General features: G+C 41.2%; 1 protein-coding gene across 1 annotated transcript; it reads left to right on the top strand.

The window, feature by feature from the left end:
- The first annotated feature begins 560 nt into the window (after positions 1-560).
- On the top strand, positions 561-9,999 carry LOC306733375 (heterogeneous nuclear ribonucleoprotein Q-like). Its single transcript, XM_079214600.1, has 10 exons — positions 561-627; positions 1,351-1,507; positions 2,707-2,825; positions 3,099-3,320; positions 3,845-4,021; positions 4,228-4,363; positions 4,457-4,662; positions 5,802-5,951; positions 6,045-6,166; positions 8,727-9,999. Exons 1-10 carry the CDS (start codon positions 625-627, stop codon positions 9,355-9,357), a joined length of 1,923 nt encoding a protein of 640 aa, XP_079070726.1. The 5' UTR covers positions 561-624; the 3' UTR covers positions 9,358-9,999.
- Positions 10,000-13,260: the final 3,261 nt, after the last annotated feature.

The raw sequence follows: 13,260 nt of genomic DNA, 5'->3' as shown, positions 1-13,260 counted from the left end.
TAGCAAATTGCCCTTCCTTTGAAATAAAGTTGTTAAAAATAACATATAAACGACTTTGGAGCCTCAATGAATAGTGTTGTGTTTTTCACAAACATTTAAATGGTGGAAAATCTAAATGGGCGGAGCTTAATGCTCTAAATGACTATTTTTGTAGAGCAGACAAAACCGGACATATGTGTCCAATTTCAAGTCAATTGGTCATTGGGGGCGATGGGTGAGGCAAAAAAACACTCTAGGGGGCGCTATAGCCACATGAGAGACCCCTAAAATATAAAAATGTTCACCAGTCCTAATATGCAAATTTAAAACGTTTTGGGATATGATAAAGCCCCCCAAAAAGGCAATTCAATTGACAGAAGAAGAAGAATAAACATGACCGTTTCAAAAGGGCCTTCGCCTCGTTCAGTGTCCCGGATGTTTTAAAATTGAGCAGCCCGTGAGAAACCTGTTAGAAACCCCTTACATGCAGTCGAGAAGCAGAGATCGCGACGTTACGTCGCCGCCATTTTGTTTCACCGGGAGTAAAGAAACCCACCCTGAAAAGCACCGGGCGCGGGTACTCACCTTTATTTAGAGCTTCTTCAACGCGGCGGATCGGCATCGCGCACCCAGCTTCAGCGTCGCATGGTACGTGAGCGCCGAGCCGAGCGGCGCACTGCGGGGATGCCGCGGGGTGTTTACCGCCACGGTCCCGACGGAGCTGTCCGTTTAACGCTAAACAGGCAGCTAGCCGGCATTTTGAATCCCGGGCTCGTGTTTGGATCTCGGGCCCGGTGAGACGATGCGGCCCGTGTGTCTCATCTCACCGGGTTCAGGGGGAGAATCGAACGCACGAGGAAATTTGAGCTCTGAAGTGTTTTTATTTACGTAATTGTAACGTTCAGGTCGCGGCTCCACGCGGCCGGAAGAGGCTGCGGCCCGCGAGGGGCAGCGAGGAGGACGTGTAGCACCAGCTGGGTTCTACTGGTTTTATAGTTGGTGGGTTTAGTGTCAGGGTGGCCGCTACACGTGAGGTGTCACGCGGTAGAGTTTTCCCAAAGTGTGTGTGTGTTTTTATTTTACTATGGCCCTATTTACACTAGGTTGCTGTTTATTCATGTTCATCTACCCCACGTGTGTGTGTGTGTATATATATATATATATATATATATATATATGTGTGTGTGTGTGTGTGTTGTATACGTCTTGTATATTATATATATACGTGAGTTCCAGCTACACAACAATCTACATAGAGAAGCTTCTGCAACAATCAAACAAACGATAGTTTCAGACCCGCCCACCCAATATGAAGATGATAATGATGTTGTTGACGACGTTGTTGACCCTGCATTCCCCTCTGGTGACCAGATGTCTGCAGACATGGCCACGGATCATGTAAACGGGAACGGCACGGAGGAACCCACTGACACTCCGGAGGTGACCCGCTCCGAACACTTCCCAGCTCTGCTGGAGGCCGGCCTCCCTCAGAACGTGGCCGAGAAGCTTGACGAGCTCTACGTAGCAGGTGTGCGTGTGTGTGTGTTAAATTAACTAATATTATTCTATTTTTAAATATGTTGTGCATTTTTCTTATTCTATCCTTTTTTAAATGTATATTTATAGTGCATTTTCATTTTTCTATCCTACTTTTTGTATATATTGTACATTTTTACTATTATTCTATATGTATTTTTTATACATTGTGCATTTTTATTTGATCCTTTTTTTTATATGTTGTGCATGTTTTGTATTTTATTTTTTAGATATTGTGCTTTTTTAAAATACTTTATTGCTTTACTTGTATGTATAAATGAAAAATAAATAAATACAATTTCCCCTTGCAGGATTAATAAAGTAACTATATATTTTACTCAAGTTAAAGTAGCAATGCCATGGTGTACAAATACTGTCCAAGTAAAAGTCCTGCATTCAAAATATTAACTAAAAGCATCAGCATCTAAACATATAGATAGTTTATTATTAATTACAGCATTAATCCCACGAGGGGAATTTGTTTCGTTACAGCAGCATTTATACATACAATTAAAGCAATATTGGATATAAATATGCAAATACCTGTATACTAGAAGTGCTATTATGTTGAACGCCCTCCATTTCATAATAGTGTACATTACGTGTACGTTGTTTTGCAGCTATAATTTGCGTTTCTTGACGAGTAAATCCCCTTACGGAAATAAATAATTAAACACAAATCTTTTGTCCATAAACGCTCGGGTTGTTGCGTCGGGTCAATAAACAGATTTTCTTATTTTTACTGTATTTGAAACTCATAGAATCATCTGCATGCCTTGGGTTTGGGACAAAAGGGGACTTTGTATGATTTTTCACTGTTTTTTGACCTTTTATGACACCCACACTAAACTATAAAGCTATAAATTCATCTGCAGGTAAATACATAAAGAAAATACTTGATTGATTACAGGTTTTTGTTTGTCCTTTTGTCTTTTAGGGGCATACGTTTACACTTGGCACTGCATGGGGCTATAAAATATAGGTATACATAATAATGAATCTTAGAAGCAATCATTTAGTTCCTTCTGGTACAACTGTATTATTATTATTATTATTATGATGATGGTGAAGCCTCTTAAGCAGCTGCTTCATAGCAGCATGAGTCACATGTGCTTGTTGCTCAGCGCTTGCCTGCCCAGACGATCAACGCGGCCATCTTTTAACTGGTGTCTCTGTTCTTGTGCTCGTCAGGCCTCGTAGCACACAGTGACCTCGACGAGAGAGCTCTTGAAGCTTTGAAAGAATTCAATGAGGAGGGAGCCCTGCAGGTGCTGGTCCAGTTCAAAGAGAGTGATCTGTCACATGTACAAGTGAGTTTGCTCCTTTGGAAGACAACGGGGTCTTTGCGTACTATATTATTATATTTGTGCCTATACACAGGGTTCATACGGTCATGGAAAACCTGGAAAAGTAATGGAATTTTAAAATGGATATTTCCAGGCCTAGAAAAGTTCTTAAAAAGAAAAATCAGGGGGGAAAAAAGTCATGGAAATATGTTATATTCATATGTTTATGTCGTTCATTTACGCTGAGTTTGAAATAATTAATATACTTTTAAATGCTTTTATGCTTCTCTCTCCCAGAACAAAAGTGCCTTTCTTTGTGGGGTGATGAAGACGTACAGGCAGAGGGAGAAACAAGGGACTAAAGTTTCAGATTCCACCAAAGGACCAGATGAGGCCAAAATCAAGGAGCTCCTGGACAGAACCAACTACACGCTCGACGTAACGACGGGCCAGCGAAAGTACGGCGGGCCCCCGCCGGAGTCGGTGTACTCGGGGGCCCAACCTAACGTTGGAACAGAGGTACGTTGTTGTGTTGAGAGGAAGTGAGAATGTTTTTCCTCTGGGCTTGTTTGCTAACCAAGAGAGATGGAATGTTGTGTTTTTATTTTCTGATCCATATAAGTTGTAAGTAACTGTTCCAACAACTTACTTCACTTCTAATTTAAACAAACTGTTTGTTTCAGCTCCGTTGTAAAATACAATCAGTCGATTTGACAGTGAAGTAGTCGGAAACTATTTTGATCATCGATTTCAAGCAAAATGTGAAGGGATTTAATTATTTTCGGATTTCGGCCTCTCAAATTGAGATTTCCAGTTTTTTTCTGTGTCATGAATCGTTGAAAACTAAATATATTTGCGAGTATTGGGGCTTTTTGTCTGACTTTTGAAGATGTCGGTTCGTGACGTCTAGAATACGACGAGTAGACCAGAACACCTCTGACACCACAATATTTAATTAAACTTTTAACAAATACGTCATCTGATATTTGGAGTCTATAAATGTGATGCGTGTTATCTTTTCTCTTATTCTCTTTTTTCCCTAGATATTTATCGGGAAGATTCCCCGCGACTTGTTCGAAGATGAGCTGGTTCCTCTCTTTGAGAAGGCCGGGCCCATCTGGGACCTGAGGCTAATGATGGACCCTCTGAGCGGCCTGAATCGAGGGTATGCCTTCGTCACCTTCTGCACGAAAGAAGCGGCCCAGGAGGCGGTGAAGTTGGTAGGTTCAGCAGCATAATGTTGTCTTCTTGGGAAACCCAAGTAGCCACAAGAATCAAGTCAGGGCTCTATTTTTTTGTTCATGTAGTTGAACGTTTTCTTTGTCTTAAGTATCAGATTTATTTTAGAGAAATGTTCTTTTTCTTAATGAAAAAGTTGGAGGAATTTCTTTGTTATCTACGTGTGTTTTCTCTCTCTCCCTCATAGTGCAATAATCACGAGATTCGCCCCAACAAGCACATCGGGGTGTGTATATCTGTCGCCAACAACCGGCTATTCGTTGGCTCCATCCCCAAGAGTAAAACAAAGGAGCAGATTGTTGAAGAGTTTGCTAAAGTCACAGGTACAAATATCTAGTTTTTTTTAATTTTTTAAATGTATTCTATAGCTTCATGTAATGGCTTAAAACAAATCTCTTATTGCCGTCTACTCGCAGAGGGCCTCAGCGACGTCATACTGTACCATCAACCCGATGACAAAAAGAAAAACCGGGGCTTCTGCTTCCTAGAATACGAAGACCATAAAACGGCCGCTCAGGCTCGCCGCCGGCTAATGAGCGGCAAGGTTAAGGTCTGGGGCAACGTGGTGACGGTAGAGTGGGCCGACCCCATCGAGGACCCCGACCCAGAGGTCATGGCCAAGGTGAGCGCAGTGTGATGGAAACAAAATTCTTGCGGTCATGGAAAACCTGGAAAAGTCATGGAATTTTAAAATGGTTATTTCCAGGCTTGGAAAAGTCCTTGAAGGAAAAAAAAGTTTGGGAAAAGTCATGGAAATTCAGTGTTTTCCCTAGGTTTACAGCTTCAGGGTGGGGGCGACGAGCTGTGGTTCTCAAACCTCAAAACTTTTTCTGTAAATAACATCATTTTGTGACTCCATCTGTGCTTTTATAAGTAACAGAATAAAGAAAATGGCAATCACTTTCAAGAAAATTAGATTGCTCCATCAGACAGTTTTTGTATTGCAATCACTTAGAACAATGAAAATCAAGTTGTATCTGTGCAAAAGATAGCTAAACGCAGGTATAGCGATTTGCTTTTCGCGCGTGTGCGCGCGTTTGTCTGTGCGCATCGGGGCGGAACTCCGCCGTGCGCGATACAGAGAGCAGAGGAGAAGTGTTAACGCGACCATGTAGAGACAGAAATGACAAGCTGTCCAGTGTGGACAAGATCAATAACATACAGCCGTTTAGTTTGTTTAATAACAGAACAAGGTGTAGACCTGTTCTAGAGGAAAGAAAACCTTAAATGATCTGGAGCTATCGAGAAAATTACAGGGGGGAGGGGTTTTCTTCAGAGGGGCGCCCCGCCCCCCTAATGTAACGGTAGGGGAAACACTGGAAATTTGTTACATTTATATATTGATGTCGTTCATTTACGGCGAGTTTGAAATAATGAATATGCTTTTAAAAGAAAGACGCTCAGAATATATGCAAGCAGGCATACATACAGGCATTTATATAAATGTGTATACTTTTAATCAAACTATTGTCTCTCATTCATTTGTGTCATTTAAGGTATACTCTTTGCTGTGGAATTCTCATTGTTAGTTTAAATACTACATTTTCTCCCTTGTTCATGTATACACCGAGATTTCACAAAATGTTTGGTCATTGAAATTTGTTGAGTCATGGAAATCCATTGGTCAAAATGGGTATGAACCCTGTAGGAAATAACAAGTTTGAAGGATGAGTTGATGTTTTTTATAACTTGGAAATGTGTTGAAGTTGTTGGAGAGACCGACGTGGGGTTTGACCTCTCTGTCTCGCTCCATTTCTGTAGGTGAAGGTTTTATTTGTGAGAAATCTTGCCAACGGCGTCACAGAGGAGCTCCTGGAGACGTCCTTCAGCGAGTTTGGAAAACTGGAGCGAGTCAAGAAGCTCAAAGACTACGCCTTCATTCACTTTGAAGAGCGGGACGGTGCGGTGAAGGTACGGGGGTGGAGTTCTCAAGTTTCTCAGCTTGAATCCTCAATAATTTGACGTTTGCATGAATGTTAACGGACGCGTCCTGCTGCTTCTCAGGCACTGGAGGAGATGAATGGGAAGGAGCTGGAGGGAGAGCCCATCGAGATTGTTTTTGCCAAACCGCCCGATCAGAAACGGAAGGAGCGCAAAGCGCAGAGACAAGCGGCCAAAACCGTAATGTAAGAAGCTTCAGTTTCTTTATTTCACGACCTCATCATCCAAAGCAACGGTTTTAGTTTGAATAAAGTGATTATGATTTAATAGTACCTTTCGTTAATGAATATAACTTGTCAGTTTTGTCTTGAGCTGCACAATTAATCAAAGTGTTATTGTCTTAAGTATCTGTTACAGGCTAAATGTTAAAAATACTATTTTTAATAAAACAGGGTTCTTACGGTCATGAGAATACAGAATTTTAAAATAGATATTTCCAGGCCTGGAAAAGTCTTTTTTAAAAATAAAAACCCAAAAGTTTTGGAAAAGTCATGGAAATGTGTTATATTCATATGTTTATGACGTTCATTTACGCCGAGTTTGAAATAATGCTTTTTAGAGAAAGACGCTCAAAATATAAGCAGGCATCTATATAAATGTTTATTCTTTATTATCAAACTATTGTCTCATTCATTTGTGTCACTTAACACTCTGGGGTCTGGGGTCATTTTCTCGATTTTACATAATTTTAAAATTTCCCTTTTTAAAGTCACATACATGTGTTGTATATTAAAAATTACAGAACAATCTCAGCTATTTATATAACGAGGCACCATTGTCCCAAGGCACTAGTGTAAAGAGAAAATATGACTAAAGCTGAAAAATTGAATCTTGATTTTGGAAATTTCTTTACTCATGTGGTATATTAGTTTTGGTGATGGAAATTGGTTTACCAAAGGTCTTAGGTTCACAAAAGCAGTGGACTATATGAATAAAATGGTAGACACATGTAAATAAATGTCAAAAAGCAAATTTATTATTATATGGGTGATGAGCTGTGGCTGGCTTTGAGGCCTGCTATGGTGATGTGTTGGCAGGCAGACGGACAGGGAGACTGCTGCAGCGATGCTGCATGTTGTCCTCTGGACCCTCACAGCTCTGAATCCACTCTGTAAAATACATTAATACAAGTCAGTATGAGTTCACTGAAATAAAGTTAATGGTGATAGAGACAACAGTTGATTACCCACCGTTCATAGCTATAGTCAGCTATCTCCGTTAGCTCTCGTTAGCTCGCGCCGTGTTAGAAGCACCTAACGTGACATAAACACTATTTTAGTAACGATTAACGGAGATCCAACACTACTAGGCTTACTAAGTTCACTGTAAGAAAGTTAACTGTGATAGAGACAACAGTTGAGTATGCACCGTTCAGTCGTAGACACGGAAGAGACATCCAACACGGTGCTATCTAGTGACGTGCTAACGCTACGAAGCTATCGTCAACAAACAAACGTTAGTTACGGTCTTACAAACACATAATGGAGGTCCAACACTACTTTTCGTACTAAGTTCACTGTAAGAAAGGCCTGTCTGGCCTGTTAGCTCTGGCTAGCTCCTTGTTAGCAAATCCTTCAGGTAGTCATGGCGAGATGAAGCTTCCTGAAGCATTGAAGCTTTCCATCCAATTGGTTCGCTAATGGGCCGAAGCTTCATGGAGCTTCATCTGCTCTACTGCGCCACCAAGTGGACAATACATGTAAAGCAAGCAGAGTGATCATAACGACACCATGGCTTTGGTGTGTGAAGCTTTAAATTGAATAAATTATGTTTGTGACGCCAATACATCAATTATTAACTTATTAATATTGTGTCTATCTTTATGATATAATGGCGGGGTCAAAATCAAAACTCGAAACAAATTGGGAGAGGGTTGTGATGTGGCTGTGGGTCAGTGGTTAGAATATCCGACTTTCAGCCAGAGGATCGGTGTTTCGAGCCTCAGCTCCGCTAGTTCATGTTGATGTGTCCAATTTTTTTAAAGTAAAAATAAGAACTTTTCCACAGTGCTGGACTTTTTGAGACTATTTCGCCTGCTTCATAAAATACCCTTTCACAGGCACACATGAAGCTGGTACAGAGAGGAAGGGGGAAATCCATTGAGTTTTGCTGCCCCTTATATTTCAAATAGCACGGCAAACCCAGGAACCATTTTCTGAATCAGTCACGTGGTACGGCCGGCTCTCGAGGCTTCGAACGTCACCACATACGTCATCGACACAAGCCTCGACACGCGCTTCACCAAAATCTACCTGGATTACTCGACACGCGCATCGAAGCCTTGACACAAAAGGACACATCACTACCTTCAGGCACTGAAGCTGAGCCGTCTGTCCATCCCCTCCAATATAGCTTTGCTCAGGACTCTTTGCTTGGCATCTTCTGACTCACACTGAAGCTTTGCATGCGTCGTAAGACACGTCCATGTTTAGATGCTCAGATGCGGAAGTGGAAACCATATACATTTTCTCACTTTTTCATGTTTACGCCGAGATTTCACGAAATGTTTGGTCATGGAAAAGTCATGGAAATCCATTGGTCAAAATGTTTATGAACCCTGTAAAATCAAATTTTGGGGAATGATTACATCAAATGTTTGTCATCAAGGAATTTTGAGTGTTGGACTTAAAAGAAATGCTCCGGAGTTATTGTAGATGCTTGAGAATATAATGAGTATACCGGTTAAGGGTTTTAATGCCGCTCACACACCATGTTCTTATTCCTGCCTTCTTGATCCCTCGCCAGGTACGATGACTACTACTACTACTCCCCTCCCTCCCACATGCCGCCTCCGGGACGAGGCCGGGGAAGAGGCGGCAACCGGGGTGGCTATGCCGCTTACCCCCCGGACTACTACGGATACGAAGACTACTACGACTACTACGGCTACGACTATCACAACTACCGTGGCGGCTACGACGACCCCTATTACGGGTACGACGACTTCCAGGCCCCGAGCCGAGGACGCGGTGGCAGCAGCCGGGGCACCCGGGGCTCTCGGGGCGGATCCTCTCCGGCGTCCAGGGGACACGGCGGTGGCGGCGGGGCACCCAGAGGGAGGGCCGGCTTCTCCCAGCGGGGCGGGCCCGGACCGGGCCGCGGCGGGCGGGGAACAAGAGGAAGCCTGCCGCCGAGAGGGCGAGGAGGGGTACGTGGTACTCGGGGTGGCCGCGGTGGAAATGTAGGAGGAAAGCGCAAAGCTGACGGGTACAACCAGCCAGATTCCAAGCGTCGCCAGACCAATAATCAGAACTGGGGCTCTCAACCCATTGCTCAGCAACCGCTTCAAGGCGGCGATCATTCTGGTAACTATTCTGGTTACAAATCCGACAACCAGGAATTTTATCAGGATTCTTTTGGGCAACAGTGGAAGTAAACCAGTAGGGCTTTGATAACAAAATACGTGGTTTGTTGTTTTTGTCTCTTTTTTTTTTTTTTTTTTTTTTATCTAGAGACTTGGTCTGATTGGCCCTCGATCCCATACGGTTGCCGGCCATTTTTTATTTTTTCCTCCAAAAACAAATTGGTGACATCTGGCAAGATATATCTTTTTGTATATATTTTAATAATCCGCTTGGACTCGAACCGTAGTTGCGCACACACACACACTCCCACTTGTTTCTGGTGAACTGGTTTTCTTTCCCCTTTAAAGAAAACAAAACAACAACAAAAAAAGAAAAAAACAGGAGGTCGTTTTTAAAAGATTTTCCATAACATTTGAGAAACTTTTTAGATGCAAATCTGTGCTGGAGCTGTCTATTTGGCTGTAGCTTTATTGTATGTTTTTAGAGATTCTGGTTTCCATGTTTTAAGTACCTAACGGCAACAAAGCATATGTCTCCTAAACTTGTATTTAAAACAAATGAAGTTACAATTTGTATTGTCACAAAGAAATGCGTGTCTTGTTATTGAAAGGAAGGGAAATAAGAAAAGAAAAAATCGTAGGACAATCGTAGTCCTATATTTTTTTTTTTTTTTTTTTTTGGCTTTACATTTTGGCTTGTATCCTTTGCTGTTTGTCTGCTTTAATAAACATACACGCACACGTGTACAAAAAAAAAACTTCAAATTGTGTTGCAAATTCATGTTTTGGCAAATCCTCTCTTCAAATTGCCTTGAAATTGAAAAGGCTTTTTTCCTTGTGGAAGAAAATGGACTAAAGGTTTGCCAGTGTTGGCCACATGCTACAGTGTCACCTTGCATGCCATCAAATTCCCCAAATCACTTCCTTTTTTGTAATAGTCGGCATCTCTCAAGTGCTCTGTATGTGTGGTGACATACTCCATCCTTTTTTATGAGTTCCTCTCATGTCCAAAAACGCAAATCTTTCACAAATTGTGTCCTAAATTCACTGTCGACACAGCGTTAAGAGTAAGCCCCTCCTCCGATGAGTCATTAGAGTCCTTTGTTACGAGTCGGGGGAATAATAAAAAAAAGCACAATTTGATTTATCGTGTCCAAGTGAAGCTTTTCCTTGTCCTAGAAGGATTTACCTCGCTGTTGAAGGCCTGGATACTAATCCTGCATGTTTACGTGGAGGGTTGTTGAGAGAGAGCTGCCGTGCATGACTCGCTTGTTGTGTTGTTTGTGTTCACTTTTGCTTTTAGAGATTTCTTTGCTGCTCTTAATGTCCCTTTTTCACCTGCTGTAACTCCCAATTTAATTTACCAACCAGGCTAGTTATCCGTTTATCTGTGGTGCATGTTTTAAGGTCTCCCTCTACAGTTTGTGTGTGTGTGTGTGTGTGTGTGTGTGTGTGTGTGTGTGTGTGTGTGTGTGTGTGTGTGTGTGTGTGTGAGAGAGAGAGAGAGAGAGAGATGCTGTCTTCATTCTCTAATTGCTTCCTTTTGTTACCTGACTAGCAGGAAAAAGGGATCGAGGCCGGTCCTGACGCGTCGCTATGAAGACTGACCGGCGTTTGGCGTCACACGCACACACACTGCTGGCTGCCGAGTGGACGGAACGGTAAGGTCACCTGACTCAGCGGTCCAATGGCATTCCAGCCCTTCTATTTTTATTTTTTTTAATCAAAAAGGAGCAGATCTGGAAGAACAACTGCCATGTTAGAAGATAATCAGGAGAGTCTTGAGCTTGCTGTTTTTTGTTTGTTTTTGTTTTAGTTAAATATAATCCCTCCAAAACAACCAATCTGAGACTTCCTGAGTTCATGATGGACATCTTTCTGGAAATGTCTGCACCTTTTTTATTTATTTATTTTTAAGTTGGGAGTGCTCTTTAATGCAGATGTTGTTAAGTGTCTTTGAGCTCTTAAACTACATCGCAGTGAAGGACGGGACGTGGTCTTTGGATCCAGAAGGCGGGTTCTGTAGGAGCCTGAACCACCACGGGTCTGTTAACTACCTCCGGTTTAAGGACTCGGGATCTGCACCAGCAACATCGACTGAGCGCTTGATGAGTTTTAGCCGCTCGGTGGAGACGCAGCAGTGAGCTGTTCCTCCTGAAACATGCCTCACGACGGCGTAAAGTTACGGAGCCGGAAGAGGTAAAAATGCTGAGGAGATATTCCAGAGCTTAAAGCTGTGCATTTACAATAAAAACTCTCCCACATAAAAAGTTAAAAGGAACCAACGTGACTTTATCGTGAGAGGCTGGCTCGGCCTCGTCTCGGCAGACGTCTGCGGTGGATGCTTCACCGGTTGGTGGTTCCTGTTCACCGCCGGCCTCTGTGGCGGGACGCCGCTGATCCGGTCTCAAGCGCTGACCTTTAAATCCACACGTTCTTAAAAATGTGAAATCTAAGAGAATATTCTGTTTATTTTTTCCCACTTGTGTTTTTTTAACTACTTTATTCCAAAAGAATGTTTAAGTTTTTTCTTGTAAATGTCCTTTAAGTTTCTCTTCTCCAGTGGGCTGATGGCCGTCGTACTGTATTGAGACGTGAACGGATTGCTTTCTGTTGTTTTTCTGGAAACCGCAAACGTCCTTTTGTCTTCCACGATGGGAAACTGTCTTTTTATTTTGGTCTGCGTTTGGTGTCCAGATGATTGCAAAGTGACTGCACAAACATCTGTGATGTCTTTTTATTTGAATATTTTTAATTTAGGCCCCTTTTTTAAACAGATTTGGAAGAAAATTAATTGACTTCCTGGTCCTGAAAAGTTTAGGAATCAAACTAAACTAAATGAGAAATGTAGAACCGCCCTTTGCCGACTGACTATCCATCCCAGTATGTTTGAGCTTTATAGGAACAAGTTACAGGCTTTGGTGGTGATCCTTGCTTTTTGTTTGGTGTCTAATAGTTTTACCCAGAGGGCTTCCCACAATACCATCGCTCTCAGCGAGGGCTTGTTTTTGTTTTTGAGCAAATAAAAATCAGTTCAAACTCCCTGAATATTAAACGAGTCAATATAAATTCTTAACAGTCCGACGTTCTTCTGTAGCCGTCTGCCAACACATCCATAAAAAGACAAAATAAAATACTTCGACTTCCCCACTCGATCGTAGGAAATCTTTTTGAATGCAAACTTGGCTTTAAAGGAGTTTGGATTTCTCCTTTTAAAGCTTGTTTTTATCGGGTTTGTGGAAAAAAAGACGGATTTCTACTTTTTTCTTTTCTTTTTCATACTAGTATTGACTCTGTTGGATCACCAATTTTAAGGCTCAAGAATTGTGTATGTGTGTATATATGTATGTATATATGTATGTATATGTATATGTATATGTATATATGTATATGTATATATATATATATATTTTTTTTTTTTGCTAACAAGTGTGTTTGCATTCTTGCAAATGAATTGTTTTATACTGTACAGTGAGGTAAGGTAAACCTATTTTTCTAATAAAGTTATTGACTTTGATCTGGGGTTGTGTTTGATTTTCTCGTAAATATTAATATATATATATATTATATATATATATTCATATAAATATAATAAACTCTTTTGTGAAGCTCCATATAAACATATCTTTGTCTTTTTTCAAGTTCTTTTTTATGAATAGTTACGTTGAAGAGGTTTGTAATATTCAAGTCAAGAATTATGTATTTTTATGAAAAAAATCACATGAAATCAGCCAGTCAAAAAAAAAGATATATATGATATACATAAAATATGATATATACAATATATATATTGTATTAAAATATATATAGTACAGCCTCCAGTGGTGGAAATCTACAAAGTATATATATTTTTGCATCAATAAATAAATCGTATTGTATTTAAATTGTAAATTAGTCACTGGATAACTATGTATTTATATTTCCGGTCACGTGAAGCGCTGGGGCACCTCACCGGAAATCGCGTGGTTTGGATTC

This window comes from Taurulus bubalis, assembly GCF_910589615.1.
Source record: "Taurulus bubalis genome assembly, chromosome: 3".
NCBI lineage: Eukaryota > Metazoa > Chordata > Actinopteri > Perciformes > Cottidae > Taurulus > Taurulus bubalis.
Note: the sequence above shows the minus strand (reverse complement) of the source record. Positions and strands in the feature narration are given on the sequence as shown.

Bases quoted from the DNA above. Each gene is read 5' to 3' on its own strand.
- LOC306733375 (XM_079214600.1), top strand. The intron at 3,321-3,844 runs GTACGTTGTTGT...TTTTTTCCCTAG, and splicing joins AACCTAACGTTGGAACAGAG to ATATTTATCGGGAAGATTCC. The intron at 4,663-5,801 runs GTGAGCGCAGTG...CCATTTCTGTAG, and splicing joins ACCCAGAGGTCATGGCCAAG to GTGAAGGTTTTATTTGTGAG.